Source organism: Physeter macrocephalus, chromosome 4 (assembly GCF_002837175.3).
Source record: "Physeter macrocephalus isolate SW-GA chromosome 4, ASM283717v5, whole genome shotgun sequence".
In the NCBI taxonomy this organism is placed as follows: Eukaryota; Metazoa; Chordata; class Mammalia; order Artiodactyla; family Physeteridae; genus Physeter; species Physeter macrocephalus.
In genome coordinates, this window is record NC_041217.1 from 18,045,533 (window position 1) to 18,064,698 (window position 19,166).

At 33.9% G+C, this 19,166-nt stretch overlaps 1 protein-coding gene across 1 annotated transcript in view; it reads left to right on the forward strand.

Moving 5' to 3' along the window:
• Positions 1 to 19,166, forward strand: part of LYPLAL1 (lysophospholipase like 1) — a 90,339-nt gene that overhangs the window by 7,318 nt on the left and 63,855 nt on the right. The window contains exon 3 of the mRNA XM_028488342.1: positions 12,104 to 12,273. Within this exon, the coding sequence (XP_028344143.1) occupies positions 12,104 to 12,273 (170 nt within the window). The remainder of the gene's footprint in view (positions 1 to 12,103; positions 12,274 to 19,166) is intronic.

A 19,166-nucleotide genomic window follows, 5' to 3' on the forward strand; every position in this document is an offset into this window, starting at 1 on the left:
ACCCATGTCCCCTGCATCGGCAGGCGGACTCTCAACCACTGCGCCACCAGGGAAGCCCCTGTTGATCAATTTTAAGCTTAGTTAATGGGTATGTGCTTTGGAAATATATTTGAAGTCACTTTTATGTTATAGTTAGACATTTTTAATGCCATTTATATTTCAATATATCATATATTAATAAGAGTGAAGCATATGTAATACATATCTAAAGTGACAAATACAGTAATAAATCAACAATAAATCCACTTGTTATTCCTTGTAATTAGTTTGAATGAAAAATCTGGTATGTACTATATAACGTGGAATCTTTGAGAAACCAGTACTTCAGTTAAAGAGGAAAAGTGAAGACTTTTAGAAATAGGTCATCTGATTCTTAATTAAAATAAAATCATAAGGGCCATTAATGAGAATTTGTCAGTTCTGTGTCTTAATTTTCACGTCGGAAATTAACAGATTTGACTAGATCTCTAAAATCACTTACAATGATTAACTTTTTGGTTTTGGGGACCCTTCAGATTTTATCTAGTAAAGATAGAGTAAGAACCAGTAGTGTGGGACTTCCCTGGTGGCGTACGGGTTAAGAGTCCACCTGCCAATGCAGGGGACACGGGTTCAAGCCCTGGTCCGGGAAGATCCCACAGAGCAACTAAGCCTGTGCACTACAACCACTGAGCCTGTGCTCTAGAGTCCTGTGAGCCACAACTGCTGAGCCCACATGCCACAACTACTGAAACCCACATGCCTGGAGCCCATGCTCTGCAATAAGAGAAGCCACTGCAATGAGAAGCCCGTGTACTGCAACGAAGAGTGGCTCCCGCTAGCCGCAACTAGAGAAAGCCTGTGTGCAGCAACAAAGACCCAACGCAGCCAAAAATAAAAATAAAAAATAAATAAATTTCTAAATAAATAAATAAAAAGCAAACTGGGTTTATATGAAGTTCAAAACCAAGCTAAACAAAAATCATTAAAAAAAAAAGAACCAGTAGTGTAATACTCATCGTCTTTTTTGCTGTACTTGTTAGGCCAATAGGTCAGGGAAATACCCAATATGATAATATTATTCAGTAGGAGATTGAAGATACATGGAATTATTGTGGTACAGTATTTAAGAATGCAGTTTTTGGATTAGGTAGACCTGTGATTGAATCCTGATTTCTCTACTTAATGCTGTAAGATTTTGAGCAAAGTATATTGTCTCCCTGATGGTGTCCCAATTTCTTGAGCACTAAAGTAGAGATAATTGTATCTACCTTAGAGTTGTGAGAATTGAACGTATAATGTACATAAATTCTTCAGCACGAAGTCTGACATAAAATAAGCACTCAATAAATGTTAGTTACTTAGAGTAGTCTATGAGATCCTTGTGGGCAAGATATAGAAATATCCAAAGAATTACCGATAATTTTCCAGAACTGTGTTTCTGGGTTGTATTCTTAAGCCTTATTTGGGGTTGCAGTTTTATTTTAATTTAGGTGAGGAGACAGTGCTCAAATTTCCAGATGATATCCTCAAAAGAAATGCCCAGTCATGTTGTTTGCCCATGTTTTTATTTGGTTGTCTATCCTTTACTTACTGATTTGTTAAAGCTCTGTATTTTTTTTTATTTTATTATTTTTTTTTTTGTGGTACGCGGGCCTCTCACTGTTGTGGCCTCTCCCGTTGTGGAGCGCAGGCTCCGGATGCGCAGGCTCAGCGGCCATGGCTCACGGGGTCCAGCCGCTCTGCGGCATGTGGGATCTTCCCAACCGGGGCACGAACCCGTGTCCCCTGCATCGGCAGGCGGACTCTCAACCACTTCGCCACCAGGGAAGCCCAAAGCTCTGTATTTTTTTAGATACAGCTTGTTGTTGTTGTTAGATGTATGAATTCAAATATCTTGTCCCTGTCTGGTTTGCATTGTCACTCTCTTAAAGAAATCCTGTGACCAGAAGTCCTAATATGTTTCTTTAAAAGTAAAATTTACAGTGAAATGCAAATATCTTAAGCATACAGGTCAATCAGTTTTTATGAATATGCACTTGTTTACTTCAAATATAGAGAATGTTCCCACCATCCCAGAAAGTTTTCTTGTGCCTCCTTCCAATCAATTCCTACCACACATAGATTACCACTGTTCTGATTTCTATCACTGTAGTATGGTTTCGCCTGTTCTTGAATTTCAACTATATGGGATAATTTAACCTTCTGTGTCTGGCTTCTTTCACTCAACGTAGTGTTTATGTGCTTATCAGTAGTTCATTTAAAAATTTTTGAGTAGATATTATGTGTGAATATACCACACATTTATTTATCCATTCTACTGTTGATAGACATTTGGATTATTTCCAGTTTTTGAAAATAATGTATGTCACTGCTATAAGTACTTTTGTGTTTTTGTGAACATATTTTAATGGATTCTTACCTGAACTGTGTTCTGTTTCATTGGTCTATTTTTTGAATTTTATGCCAATGTAAAACTGTTCTGATTAATATAACTTTATAGGAAATTTTGAAATCAAATTGTATAAGTTCTCTTGAACACTTTTTAATCCTAGGTTCTTTGCATTTGTATGTAAATTTTAGAATCCACTTACCAATTTTACGAAACACCTGTTTGGATTTTGATTGGAATTGCATGTAATCCGTAGCAGGTTTATTTACAGAAAATTGATGTCTTCCAGTCCGTGCACATGGTGTGTCACCGTTTATTTAGATCTCTATTCATTTCTCTCTGCAGTGGTTTAGAGTTTTCAGTATAGAGGTCTTTTGCCAAATTTATTCACAGATATTTTATGTTTTTTTGTGTTATTGTAAATGGAATTTTTTAAAATTTAAATCTCTAATTTGATTGTTACAAGTACATAGAAACACATTTTATATTTGTATCTTGTTCTTATATCTTGCTGTCTTCTTAAATTCACTTATTTCTAGTAGTCATTTAGTAGATTCCTAATGATTTTTGTGTAAATGATCATATCATCTATGAATAAAGGCAGTGTTACTTTCTCCTTCCCAGTCTTCCTTTTATTTTATTTTATTGTCTTGCCTTATTGTGCTTGTTTGAACTTCTGATAAAGTATTTAATAGAATCAGGGAATGCCTTCCTGTGTAATCTTAGAGGGGAGGTGTCCAGTATGATGTTAGTTAATAGGTTTTTTCTTTGCACCTTTTATTAAGGAAATCTATTTCTTTGCCTAATTAGCTGAGAGTTTTCTTTATGAACTAATTAGATGCTTTTTCTGTATTGTTTTGTGATAATCTTGATTTTTATCTTTCATTTTGTCAGCATGGTGAATTACATTGGTGGACTTTCAAATGTTAAACCAACTCTTCATTCCTGTTATAAACCCTGCTTGGTCATAATGTATTATCCTTTTTATATATAGCTGAATTTGATTTGCTATTATTTTGTTGAGAAATTTTGTGTCTGTGTTCATGAGGGATATTGATCTGTAGTTTTCTTTAATGTCTTCATAAAGTTTTGTTATCTAGGTCATACTGTCTCTTAAAATGTGTTAGGAAATGTTACCTTCTCTGTTTTCTGAGTTTGTGCTATTTCTTCCTTCAATGTTTGATAAAATTCACTAGTGGAATTATCTGGACCTGAAGTTTTCTTCTGTGAAGGTTTTGATAATCCAATTTCTTTCATATAATGAGAATATTAAGATTTTCTGTTTCTTTTTCTGTCAGTTTTGATCATTTATGTTTCCCATGGAATTTGTATCTTTTATCTAATTTACAAAATTTATTGGCATAAAGTTGTTTGAGATATTTCCTTTTAATGCCTTTAGGATTTGTGTTGATATCTTTTATTCCATTGCTGATATTAATAATTTGTATATTTTTCTCTTTTTTTCTTTATCTTGCCAAGGGGTTATTAATTTTATTAATCTTTTCATAGAACCAACTTTGGCTTTGTTATTTTGCTCTCATTTGTTTTCTATGTCATTTATATTTGCTCTTATATTTATTAGTTCCTCCTATTTATTACATGAAAGCTTTAAATTTCTCACTCATTACTGCCTTAGCTAATTCCCACTAATTTTCTCTTTTGTATTTTTAGTATTATTTATATTGAAATATTTTCTAATCTCTCTTATGTTCCCATTATTACTCCTGTGTAACAAACCACCCCAAACAACTTTTATTATGGTGACACATCTGTGGGTTAGAAATTCAGAAAGGACACAGCACTAATGTCTTGATTCTGTTCTATGATAATTGGGGCCTCTGCTGGGAAGACTTGAAGTCTGGGGATGACTGGCAACTGCTAGGGACTGGAATCATCTGAAGGTTCACTCATATCTGGCACTTAATACTAGATATTAGCTGGGACCTTCCTTTGGTCTTGTTACTGTAACACCTGCATGAGTTCTCATTATCTGGTGTCTTGGGTTTCCTGGCAGAGTAGAGTCTGAGTTCCAAGAACAAATGCCCTAAGGAGAACCAGAAAGGAGCTGTGTTGCCTTTTAAGACATAGTCTTAGAAGTTACATAGTGCTGTTTCCTCAAGAAGAGCATGTGGGATGAAAGATATTGTTCTGGCCAGATATGGAAACAGAGTTCTGCAAGCTTTAACCCATAAGTTATTTAGAAATATGTTGTTAATTTCCAAATATTTGGGGCTATTCTCAATCTCTTATTGCTGTTGACTTCTGATTTCATTCTACTGCTGCCAATATTCTGTACAGTTTCAGTCTTTTGATACTCTTTAGCACTTGTATTATGGTCTTGCATAAGATCTTCTTGGTGACTGTTATTCTGTGCCTTTGTGTATAGGGTTCTATAAATGTCAGTGGCTCAAGGTGGCTATAGTATTACTCAAGTTTTATATTTTCTTACTGATTCTAAGTCATTCTATTAGTAACGAATGGGTATTAACATCTCCAGCTATGATTGTAGGTTGGTCTATTTCTCCCTTTAGTCCTGTCAGTTTTCTCATCATGGTTTTTAAGCTATATTATGTACATTCCCAGGTAGGATTATTGTCTTCCTCATTAATAGCTACTTTTATATTTTAATGTTTGTTTTTATCTCTGATAATTCCTCAAAGCGTACTTTGTTTAATAATAATATAGTATATATCAGCTTTCATGTTTACTGTTTATATAGCGTTATCTTTTTCATCTTTTTACTTTTAACATCTATATCATTATATTTAAGGTGGGTTTCTTATAGATAACATGTATTTGGGCTTTGTTTTTTCTTTAACGAATCTGTCAGTTTCTAACTTTTAAGTGATTTGTTTAGACCGTTTGCATTTACTGTAACTATTGATATGTTTGAATTTAAATTTATCGCTTTTTGTTACTCTTTTTTCCTTTTCCATCTTTTTTGGATTTAAGAAAATTAATACTGTATTTTCATTTATTCTTTTTTTTCCTGATTGTTCTAGGGATTATAAGATACATATCACACCTTTCACCTATTTACTTTTTACCACTTTACATAAGATGTTGAAGCCTTACAACCATATAGTTTCCTTTATCCTCCCCACCTTTATGTTATGCTTGTTGTATATCTTTTATCAATGTACATTGAAAACTCTGTCAAACAAAGTTATAATTTTTGCTTTCAAACATCATACATGTTTTAAAGAACTTAAGAAGAGAAAAATAGTCTATTATGGTTACCCAGTTGTGGCCTGTTACAGCATATCAGTATGTTTTGATTAAATTGTGAATTGCCACTTTGGCTATAGGTATTTCTTTTCTCAACCCTATTTAATAGTTGTTTTTAATCAGCTGAGTGAGGGGCATATTAAGTAAAAATCAGCATTTAGTTCCTATGTTGATTTAAATGGAAAATATTGCTTCATTGTTTTATTATGTTAATTTAGACTATATTTAATTGAAGTGCTCAATAAAGATTTTTGTGACATACTTTAGCTGTATTTGTAATTAGAGGTTTTCTTGGTTTGGGTTTACTAGTAAAATTTCCATTTAAAAAATAACAATAATTTTTAACAGGCCATCAATAATTTATATGATGGTATAGTTTCTCGGTGTTTTGAAAAATTCTAAAAGTAGTAAGATTCAGTCAGTAGTGCCTCTACTTTTCGATTCACTGTTTTTCCACATGAAGTGCATGTTTGTATTTTTCACTAAACATATATTCTGAAACAGGGTTAGGCACTCTTGATTGAGGTTTAGTAATGGGTTCATCTTTACTCCATCACTTAGGATTCATACCTGAAGCATGATATTAGGAGATCTCTCTCCTGATAACAGTGGATCTGTACTATAAGTACACTCCACTGGCAAGGAACCCTCATTAAAAAATGCTATTTTGAAGAAATAGTATACTTCTTTGGTAAGTATTTTAAATGGTACATTTAAATATCTATTAGTATGTAAAAACTTATTTTCTTAGAAACATATTCTTTCTAAAAAAAATCAACAAAAGAAAATTTTGACCTTTTTCTAGAAATCACAGAATGGATATTACAAGAATTAAAGTCAAAAGATATTCAGAGCAAAATAAAATAATTTTAGGTATTCTGTTAGGTATTCTGCTGACAAAAATTATTCCCAAATCACAAATGATTATTGGCATTCGTCGTTCAACAGATACTTGTTCTTGGCACTGGGGGTATCACTGTGGAAAACAGCATTACAGGGAGAGGGAATGTCAGGTGCTAAGTCCCTGGATGAGTAGTGAGGCGGTCCTGAAGAAAAATGAGGGAAATGTGACTGGAACCTAGTGAATGTTGGGGGAAGAGCAGTGAATTGAGCACAGAGAGGAAACCTGGAACCCAATGATGTTATCTGAAAGGTTATGAACGACCTTTCGATTTTATGACTTATAGGGAACAAAATTTGGTGTCAAGCTGAAATGTCAACTCTTTATTGTTTTAAACCTTGGACATTCATTCCCACTTAATATTTTGCCAGTGTATAATGTTTTGATTGATTGATTGATTGGTTGATTGAGGAGCCACGCAGATGTCCTTTGCCAAACATATTTATTTACGGTGGTAATGTCTGAGCTGTTTTATACCAGCTAATAAAGTGGTTTATTTGAGGAAGAAGGTGAATGAGTATAATATATGTGCCAGTTTGTTTAGCTGCTTTAAAAGACAATCTTACTTTCATGCTTTATTGAAAGGTTTTTCTAACATGTTAGGAAAATTATGCATTCTTGATTGTTTTCTTAACAAAAAAAGTTCAAAATTCTTTGTCTCATCACATTTTTCCTATTATCTCCTTTGAACAGAATTAATTTTCTTAGAGAACTGAGAGAACAAAAGGCTACTATGTTAGTAAAACTTATATTCTATGGACATCTATCTCTAATTAAGTAAGGTACTGTCAAAGACAAAAAGTTAAGTGAATGTCATTTTTTTTCTATTAATGGCTGAGTTCCCAGAATGATTCATATTTTAGCCTATGATATCATCCTTATTTAAGTGCTTCGACAGGCAAATAAACACTGAGAGAAACAGAAGAAAATGAAAAGGGAAGTAGAAACAAGTCAAAAAAGTACCAGTGTAATTCAGGGTTTAGTATGAGTGTTGTATATTGTTTTCATTCAGAAGATCACTGTGATTTAAGTGACAATTTCAATAGTTTGAGAGTTCTTTTTCTCTAACAGTGACATAAATGCTATATGGAAAGCACCTGCTTTCATTTTCAGAGTACTTTAAGAAAGTTAATCCTGAGAAGGGATTCTGGGAGGTGGGAGGATAGAATGCGTTCTGTCTTCTCTCCCCTTCTGATTCCAATTTATCTACCTCTCTTGAGCCAAGCAGCTTCTGAAGTCAGAAGGCCTACAGGAATGAGGGAGAATTTAGGCTCTGTGGGGGTCCCCATAGAGAGCTGGCACAGGATTTTATCTTCTGTGCACCCAGTGTACCCACTTAGAGCCTGGGGGACGAGGCAGGCGAAGCCTTAGGTAAGGCCCGGAATGTGGCGGATCCTGGGAAGATCACAGTCTGCAAAAATCTTCCCACCTCCCAGATTCATGTCATAAAATGTTAATTCCCAGGCAATAATGCAATACTAGTTAAATCCAAGGACTTTTTTTTTTTTTTTTTTTTTGGTTGCATTGGGTCTTCATTGCTGTGCACAGGCTTTCTCTAATTGTGGTGAGCGGGGGCTACTCTTCATTGCGGTGCTTGGGCTTCTTATTGCAGTGGCTTCTCTTGTTGCAGAGCACGGGCTCTAGGCGTGTGGGCTTCAGTAGTTGTGGCGTGCAGGCTCAGTAGTTGTAGCACACGGGCTTAGTTGCTCCACGGCATGTGGGATCTTCCCGGACCAGGGATTGAACCCATGTCTCCTGCATTGGCAGGCAGATTCTTAACCACTGCACCACCAGGGAAGTCCCGAAATCCCACAAGGACTTTTAGGGGAATTATTTGAAATTATTTAAGAATTTAGTAAATATTTGATTAATTTCTTAGAGAGATAAAGAAGATTAGATACCTGAGAATAGGTAGGACAAGTCTGGAAGGCATGTGGTAATGATGGTAGGGCGAGGAGGCCCACCTGACTCCACCTCAGAACATATTCTAAAACCACTGTAAATACAGTCGATATGATCCTAACACAGGAGTAGATAAATAGATCAGTGGAACAAAATGGAGCCTTTCCCAACCAGAATTTTCCACCTGAATCACAGAACATACAAAATGACTTGTCATTTTCTTGATTTTTGCCTAGGATAGAACAGAACTAGTACCAATCTAGATGCTTTGGAGAGAAGCCCATTCATTATAGATAGCAATTGTATTAGGTATTAGGGTTTAATTCTCTTATTTACCTAGGTTGACACAGACTAGATAATTCAGAACTATAGTATGGCAAAGGTAGAATTTCACCTTTATGAGAAAAGTTTTTGTTTTTTTGTAGTAGTGCAGGCACAACTGGCTATCCATTTGGGGGAAAATGAATTTGAACCCTTAGGTCACTTCATGTATGAAGTAAATTCCAGAAACATTCAAAACTTAAATGTAAGAATGAAAACAAAAATCTTAGAAGGAAATCTTGGATTCTATATGTAAAAATATATGGATTGAGAATACCTTAAATAAATCAGAAGCCCCAGAAATTTAGTTTCATACAAAAAAAAAGGACAGATTATATCAATTGTAGAAGTCTTTTATTTGGCTTTTAAAAAAAGATAGGTACTTTAAATACATTATGTCAATATACAGAAATTGATTTGAAAAAAATACTTGAAATACAAATGAAAAATATTTATGGCAATAATACACAGATGCAGTTCTAAACTAATAAAAAAATCAAAACCCCAATAGAATAAAATAGCCAACATTATGAATAAGTAATTCCTTTATGTGGAGTTCTGGAAAGGCAGCACTAATCTATAGTGATAGAAATCAGTCAGCGGTTGCCTGGGAAGTGAATGGGACTTGCTTGTAAGTGGGCATGATGGAATTTTCTGAAGTAAAGGAAATGTTCTGTATCATAATGGAAATACATTGTCAAAAGTCTTTGAAGTTTGTATTTAAAATGTGTGCATATATATATGTAAACTATACCTCAGTAAAGTTGGTTTCAAAACTATAGTTGATACCCTTCAATGGTAATATTTTAAAGTATGTTAGTACCTGTTGTAATTAGGGTAGGGCTGTTGGGCAAAAGGATGTTCTCAGACCTTTCTTGTAGAAAGGTGAATTTTTATAGCTTTTGTGGAAGCAACTTTGAAACATCTATTAAGGTAAAAATCATACCTCTCCATCTAGTAGTCCTATTTCACAGACTCTTCCATAGGAATAAAAGTCCCAGTATGTAAAAACATGTACATGAATATGTTTGATGCAGAATTATTCTTAGTGGCTAAAACCTGGGTACCAAATAAATGCCCATTAGTAGGTGAAGGGCAGATTAAATTGTGGAACATCTTTATTATATTATATAGCTATTTAAAAGGATGGGTAAGAGCTATATCAGATGAAAGGATTTCCATGAGGTATTGTTCAAGGAGAAAAGTATGACACACATAAGAAAACCAAATAGGCTTATTTCATTTTTGAAAAGCAAATGCTCTAAAAAATATAATGTAAAGAAATATGTTTTAAAGTATGTGCAAAGAAGAACATTCCAGATCATTAACATAGTTTACCTAGTGTGAAGAGCAGGATGTACAATGGGGTGGGAGAGGAGAGGAGGAATGGAGAGTTGAGCAAAAAAATAGAAAGGACTTAATTGGAAGACATTAAAACAATACACACACAGACAAAATAGCCTGTATTTGCAAGATTTCATGCATGTGCATAAACTAGGAGAAAATGTTAGGGTTTTATGTACTGACTTACAGAGATACTTGTAATATACATTCAAATTTTAGAAAGTATGTTACCAAGTAAAGTTTATAACACTATTATATTTTAGTAAATACGAGGTTCTCTGAAGATAAGTTCTTGTTAAATCTGAGTCGGAGCAACTGTCTTGTTTCCAGATTTCTTTCACTTTCTCTGAGAAAGTTTCCAGAATATTTCTCTTGACTTTTAGGCTCCTTAAGTGGATATCCGTTTATTTTAGAGTGTTAAGACCAATACAGAACAACAGTTGTGTAGTTCTCCTATTCCCTTCAGCGCCACCCTTTGGTCCTAACAGTTGGATGTTTCTGATGGTCAGATCGGCACAGACTGCAGAGTCCTTTTGCTACAGTGGTTGAGAGAATGAGAGTTGAATAGTTCTCTCTCCTTGGGTTTGCCAGGATTCCACTTGGTTTTTCACTAAAGAAAATGCAAAGAAGCACATTCAGATCTCAGCTGGTGTCTTTCAGCCCTCCATTTTTTTGTTCTGGCTGTACATTTTATGCTGTTATTTCACTGACTCTAGAGGGTGAGAATATATAGCTAAATTTGAGATGGGGCAAAGTAGTAGAGGTGTTGGTCTAGGAGAAACGCTGCATCTGTGGTCATCACTGGTTTAGATTTCTTTCAAATTATAGTGTATACTTTTGTCACCGTTAGTGTTTTCTGTGGTCTTACTTATAACAAACTGTTTTTTGCGGTCACATGAGGAGAAAGCAAGAATTGCTAAGTGAAAAGCTGTATCTTTTATTAAACTTTCCTATTCCTCATCTTTGGAAAACTATTGTTCTCCATGTGTGTCTTATACATCCCCATAAACTTCTGTGTGTTTGCTACAGGAAGCTCTAAAGAGTGTTTTCATTCCCTTCATTTACCTTTACCAACATAAGACGTGATACAGGACCCCTTAACCCCATTATAATTGATTAAAACAGAATATTTGGAATACCTTGCGATACACACAAACGTGTGCATGCACACATGTATACTTAAAATAACAGAGCATCCAGAGCAAGATTCACTAATACTGTAACCACCCCATCTCATACGTAAATGTAAAGCATCTATAATATCAGTCTTGTTCAACAAGACACCCAGTTCAGGGCATCTTATCACATAAAATGTTTTTAAGTCCAACAAGGCACCCAATTTGAGATCCAAATGATGCAAACAGTGTGGAATATCTGTATGATAAGCACTTCCAAAGATTATTTGTATCCCATTAAACTCTCTCATTTCAAGGTTCCTGAGAAGATTTAAAAATAAAATAGCTCCAACTCTTGATTAACGACACAAAACAAAACAAAAATACTGAAGATTCCTATTCTAAGGATAATCTACCTGGATGTGATCAAGAAACCTTTAAATTACTAACGTAGCCTTCATACTTAATGTACTACAAATCTAAAGTCCACCACTGCCTAGCTGTACTACCACCTTTTGAAAAGCATTTTGGTAAACCATATTTTCTACTCTTGAGGTATTTACTTTTTGCATGGCCAGACATTATTTATTTAGCTGTAAATATTTAAATAATCATTTAAATTGAATGGAAAAAATAACATGCACACACAATAAATAATTACCCTTTTTTCATGGGGGTTTTCTGGAGAATTTATGAAACTTAAAAGTTAGAGAAACTAAGATGATGAACTGGCATTAATAAATGTTAATAGAACCAAGGTAAGTATAGGAGAGTTGAGGCAATCAGCATGGGAATATTTTTAATGTGAATTATTTGACTTTTAAAACTTGGAGGAAATTGTAATTATTCAAAACACTAATTTTTTAGAAATTAAAACATCTATTTTAATTTTTTCTTTTTCTTTTTTTTGGTTTTAAACAGGCCATATACTCCTTTGAAAGGAGGATTCTCCAATGTATGGTTTGACAGATTTAAAATATCTAATGACTGCCCAGAACACCTTGAATCAATTGATGTAATGTGTCAGGTGCTTACAGATTTGATTGATGGTGAAGTAAAAAGTGGTATCAAGAAGAACAGGATATTAGTAGGTAAGATCTGTAGATGCTGAGAATTTAAATATTTTCTCCCTTGTGTTTAATTCTATACATTGAATTTTACTTGGAACATTATTTAGAAGCACTTTGTGTATCATTTGACCTATTCACAGTTTCAGATAAACTTTATATATTAAGAATTTTAAGGATAATAGAATTATAAGCAAAAGCTCATGAAACTTTAAATGATTTTCTTTTTAATAATAACATACTTTAAGACTCCCATGGCGGTTAAAATTTTCTTTGTACTTTAATTTTCAATTAAGAGATTATTCATTCCAGGTTTTAAAACATTTTATTTTAATTAGCTTAAATTTTATATGTTTAAACTACTCTCGCCATAATTAAGATAAATTAGAGTACATAGTCAAAATATAACATCATATTCGTGAAAAGTAAACTCTTCGGAGTTAATATTGTAGGAATAAGGTATTCATAAACTTTTGTTAAATGTCTTTAGCAGTCTCTCTTCCCAAGGGGATATAGCATGCCTTTATATAAGCTTTATTCTACTTACACCCCTTTCTTTTTCTGCGATCATAAAATACATAAACTATTTTATAATACATAAAATAAGATAAACTGTATAGAATGTGAATGATACAGGATGGATTTTGTTAAAGAGTTATCTCCAAATGACTATTTAATTTATAATGAGTTGTATTTAAGATTGAAATTATAAAGCAAATTAAGTATCTTCATCATGTTCTAAATAACATTAAAATGTACATTGAAATCCTGTGTAGACAGGATTCGGGCAAATTAATAAACTTCCTTTGTGTTTATTGAAGTACTAAACTATTCATTGAGTTGAGAAGCAATATGATATAATGGATGGAATACATTTTTCTGTCTTGGCTTCAGCATTCACTTTTGTTAGTTAAAAGCAGTGTGCCCTCCAGTGCAGTAACATCACCTTTCTGGGCCTCTGTTTCCTCATCAGTGTTTAACTCTATATTTCTATGTTTCTGTGTTTAACATCTGTGTCATAGAGATAAATACAGAACGTTATGGGATTGCTGGGAAGAGCATAGTGAAGGGGCACCAACTCATGGAACAGTTACAAGATAGAATTCAAAATATGTGAATGTGTAACAGATTCTGTCATTCAATGATTTAGCAAATATTTTCTTAAGTTTCTAAGTACTGTGTGTCTGACAGTAAGTTAGATGCTCAAAGAGACACACTGATAAATAGAACAGGAATGCCACAGTTGCTTACAACCTAGAAGAGCCCATGAGGTACTTAAAATGGTAACTGTAAGGCCAGCCAGCCTTGATGATTGCCCTAAAGCAATATAACTGACAGTTCTTCAAAGGGAATGATCATCTGTATTTAGTTTTATTTCTCAGGACCCATCACAATGCCTAGCACAGAGCTAAACATTTATAATGAGCAGCATGACCTGATCTGTAAATTGATGACTTAAGTAGTTAAGTATCACGGAAATTCAGATGAAAAGAGGTCATAAGTGTTTGGGGCTATTAGAGAACAATTTAATAGGAAAGTATCAGAGGCATTTGAGATTTTGAGATGTGCAAATAAATAAAATTTTAACTATTATAGTGTAGAGGTCTAAACATAGAGAGTAATATGAATGGTAAATAGAAGTAAAAAAAAAAAGTAGTGCTTGTTTTTGTCTGTCTGGATGTTAGATGGCTTTAGCAGAAAGTTTGTTGTCTGACTGGAAAATGCCTATTGATCTGATAGCTGGACTAACAGCTTGAAGAGCATAATGGTATAGTGACCAAAATGGGTCAAATCTAAAGTCCACCACTGCCTAGCTGGTTCATCACTTAATTGCCTACACTGAATTTCTGCTACCTCATCTGCAAAGTGGGAATAATAATACTATAAAATACTATTTTACTGGGATATGATGTTTGTAAAACAGTTGGCTCATTTTACACTCTCAATAAATACTTTCTGGTTCCCCTTTTATCCTTTATTCTATAGGTAATTGAGGAGAGATGATTAAAGTATGTCTTTGAGTCATATAGTTAGTTAGAACTGTGCTTTAGGAAAATTAATCTGGCAGAAGGGGTAAGTGAAGAGATAAAAATTTGGGTATGGGAAAACCAGTTACTGAATTTATGATTATAGGGTAATGAGATCCTGAAGTCATGTAATGACAGTGGGAAAACAAAATATTAGTACTATAAGAAATTGCTTTAAATTAAAATTATAAAATCTTCATACATAAAAACGTAGAAAATATACTAACCGTACTTCTAATGTATATGTGCTAAAGAACGTATCGTGTAGAATTGTAATTGCTTGTCTCTTGCCCCATCCCTCCTCCTTGCCCTTCCCTGTATCCATCAGTTACTTCATCTTACTCATTTTTGAAAAGAGGTTATAGATTGTTGTAAGGTCAGAGAGCTGATAAGAATTTTGAATCTGGGTTTACTTCATTTCAAAGCCCATGGTTCTTCCATTTAACTGAATGTTTGTAAAATTCTTAATACGTATTGTCAAATTCCTTTCGTGAAAAAACTGTACCAATTGATACTTCTCCCACCTATATTAGAATGTCCATCTTGTTATACCTCGCTGAATAATATTGTCTTGAAAAATATTTGCTAAAAATAAGTAAACAAAAGTGGTCATTAATATGTACTTAATTTGTTATTTTCCTTTTAATTCTGTTTATGTTTTGACACAAGAAAGCTATTTTTAGTTGTCTATTTTTTTCCAAATAATTTCTCAGTTTAAGAAGGTATTTCTCTAGAACTTGAATAACTATTCAGATAGGTGTTCTACTGGCTTTTCTATAATTTTTTAAATATTTAATTATTTGATTCATCTGGAATGTGTTTTAGTTTCTACCATATCATGGAAGGTTTTAATTATTTTCTGAAGTATCAAGAGAACCTTGTTAAAAGATGATCTTATTTATAAAGCAATCAGTAATGTGGTTGGTGTTTTATCAAAGCTCCACTGAATTTTTAACAAATTTTCATTTTGGAAGTGTTATAAACTATTATATTATAAAATTTGAAATTTATTACAAAATGCATATAATAGGATATTTATATACACTTATGAATATAAAAAATTGGGAAAGAAAAAAATGCTTTTTTAGAATTTGTGAGATGAGCTTATGAACGTCTATAAAGCCTCTTTCCTAGCTTGAGATATGAAAGAGATGACAGAAGTGCAGATTCAAGGTTGTTTGTCCTTGTTACTTTACTGTTAGTTATTTAACTAGTCAATGAAAATAAATCTTCACTTAAATTTCTGTAGAGTTAAACAAGTGTGCCAAAATACACATGACTCTTGACCTTCTTTTATTATGACAAAACATTACTTATACTACCTCCTTTTTCTTTACATGGATTAGCTATTGATGCATAGAGGAAATAGCATTCTAGTCCTATAGGGATTTTCTCTTGTAATTGTTATTTTTTTTGTCTTATTGATCTAACTGAACTTCTCACTTATTTGAAAACATGGCACATGAAGTAAAATATCATTATGTATTCAAATATTTGTACATGCATTTCCTGAGTTGTGAATATCATAATTGCAAATGCATGAGTGCAACTGACAGCAGTATAACATGGTTAAGAACTTGGGCTCTGGACTCATACTGCAGGGTTCTAATCCTAGATTCACTATTTTGTAGGTATATGAGTTTCCTTAACCTCTGTGTGTGGATGATAATAATGTTACTTATCTTATAGAGGTGTGATAATTCAATTAGTTAATTCATGTGAAATACTTAGAAATGTGCCTGGCAGGTAATGTTGAAGAAATTTTCTTGCTGTTATTAAACACTCTCTATACCACCTTCCCCATGGTCTCTCCAGACAACAGAAAGGCCGTACTGGACCAGTGCTGCCCTGTGGAGACTCAGGGAGCTCATTGTTCCTTCCCTACCAGCTGTTTTCTTTCCTCAGTAGTATATGTGCTGTGCTTCCCTCTTCCTTTTTCATTGCCCATAGATTCTTTAAACAGAAGTTACTGCTTCATATTTTTCTACTGGTTTAATCCTTTTGTCAAGTGTCTATTATAGAACATTTTAAATTAAGTAAGATTTAAATGCTATTTATTAACATTTTAATGAAGGAGGGATCCAATGGGACATCAAAGCAAAGTGCATTTCAGATGCTAGACACACATATACAAACAACATAGGTTATTTTAAAAAATTAATTATAAGAGGAAAAGCTAGAAAAATTAGAAGATTAAAAAGGAAAGGGACTTCCCTGGTGGCGCAGTGGTTAAGAATCTGCCTGCCAGTGTAGGGGACACGGGTTCGAGCCCTGGTCTGGGTTAAACTTATTTATTTTATCGTATTTATTTTTGGCTGCATTGGGTCTTCATTGCTGTGCACAGGCTTTCTCTAATTGTGGTGAGCGGGGGCTACTCTTCATTGCGGTGCTTGGGCTTCTTATTGCAGTGGCTTCTCTTGTTGCAGAGCACGGGCTCTAGGCGTGTGGGCTTCAGTAGTTGTGGCGTGCAGGCTCAGTAGTTGTAGCACACGGGCTTAGTTGCTCCACGGCATGTGGGATCTTCCCGGACCAGGGATTGAACCCATGTCCCCTGCATTGGCAGGCAGATTCTTAACCACTGCACCACCAGGGAAGTCCTGAAATCCCACAAGAACTTTTAGGGGAATTATTTGAAATTATTTAAGAATTTAATAAATATTTGATTAATTTCTTAGAGAGATAAAGAAGATTAGATACCTGAGAATAGGTAGGACAAGTCTGGAAGGCATGTGGTAATGATGGTAGGGCGAGGAGGCCCACCTGACTCCACCTCAGAACATATTCTAAAACCACTGTAAATACAGTCGATATGATCCTAACACAGGAGTAGATAAATAGATCAGTGGAACAAAATGGAGCCTTTCCCAACCAGAATTTTCCACCTGAATCACAGAACATACAAAATGACTTGTCATTTTCTTGATTTTTGCCTAGGATAGAACAGAACTAGTACCAATCTAGATGCTTTGGAGAGAAGCCCATTCATTATAGATAGCAATTGTATTAGGTATTAGGGTTTAATTCTCTTATTTACCTAGGTTGACACAGACTAGATAATTCAGAACTATAGTATGGCAAAGGTAGAATTTCACCTTTATGAGAAAAGTTTTTGTTTTTTTGTAGTAGTGCAGGCACAACTGGCTATCCATTTGGGGGAAAATGAATTTGAACCCTTAGGTCACTTCATGTATGAAGTAAATTCCAGAAACATTCAAAACTTAAATGTAAGAATGAAAACAAAAATCTTAGAAGGAAATCTTGGATTCTATATGTAAAAATATATGGATTGAGAATACCTTAAATAAATCAGAAGCCCCAGAAATTTAGTTTCATACAAAAAAAAAGGACAGATTATATCAATTGTAGAAGTCTTTTATTTGGCTTTTAAAAAAAGATAGGTACTTTAAATACATTATGTCAATATACAGAAATTGATTTGAAAAAAATACTTGAAATACAAATGAAAAATATTTATGGCAATAATACACAGATGCAGTTCTAAACTAATAAAAAAATCAAAACCCCAATAGAATAAAATAGCCAACATTATGAATAAGTAATTCCTTTATGTGGAGTTCTGGAAAGGCAGCACTAATCTATAGTGATAGAAATCAGTCAGCGGTTGCCTGGGAAGTGAATGGGACTTGCTTGTAAGTGGGCATGATGGAATTTTCTGAAGTAAAGGAAATGTTCTGTATCATAATGGAAATACATTGTCAAAAGTCTTTGAAGTTTGTATTTAAAATGTGTGCATATATATATGTAAACTATACCTCAGTAAAGTTGGTTTCAAAACTATAGTTGATACCCTTCAATGGTAATATTTTAAAGTATGTTAGTACCTGTTGTAATTAGGGTAGGGCTGTTGGGCAAAAGGATGTTCTCAGACCTTTCTTGTAGAAAGGTGAATTTTTATAGCTTTTGTGGAAGCAACTTTGAAACATCTATTAAGGTAAAAATCATACCTCTCCATCTAGTAGTCCTATTTCACAGACTCTTCCATAGGAATAAAAGTCCCAGTATGTAAAAACATGTACATGAATATGTTTGATGCAGAATTATTCTTAGTGGCTAAAACCTGGGTACCAAATAAATGCCCATTAGTAGGTGAAGGGCAGATTAAATTGTGGAACATCTTTATTATATTATATAGCTATTTAAAAGGATGGGTAAGAGCTATATCAGATGAAAGGATTTCCATGAGGTATTGTTCAAGGAGAAAAGTATGACACACATAAAACCAAATAGGCTTATTTCATTTTTGAAAAGCAAATGCTCTAAAAAATATAATGTAAAGAAATATGTTTTAAAGTATGTGCAAAGAAGAACATTCCAGATCATTAACATAGTTTACCTAGTGTGAAGAGCAGGATGTACAATGGGGTGGGAGAGGAGAGGAGGAATGGAGAGTTGAGCAAAAAAATAGAAAGGACTTAATTGGAAGACATTAAAACAATACACACACAGACAAAATAGCCTGTATTTGCAAGATTTCATGCATGTGCATAAACTAGGAGAAAATGTTAGGGTTTTATGTACTGACTTACAGAGATACTTGTAATATACATTCAAATTTTAGAAAGTATGTTACCAAGTAAAGTTTATAACACTATTATATTTTAGTAAATACGAGGTTCTCTGAAGATAAGTTCTTGTTAAATCTGAGTCGGAGCAACTGTCTTGTTTCCAGATTTCTTTCACTTTCTCTGAGAAAGTTTCCAGAATATTTCTCTTGACTTTTAGGCTCCTTAAGTGGATATCCGTTTATTTTAGAGTGTTAAGACCAATACAGAACAACAGTTGTGTAGTTCTCCTATTCCCTTCAGCGCCACCCTTTGGTCCTAACAGTTGGATGTTTCTGATGGTCAGATCGGCACAGACTGCAGAGTC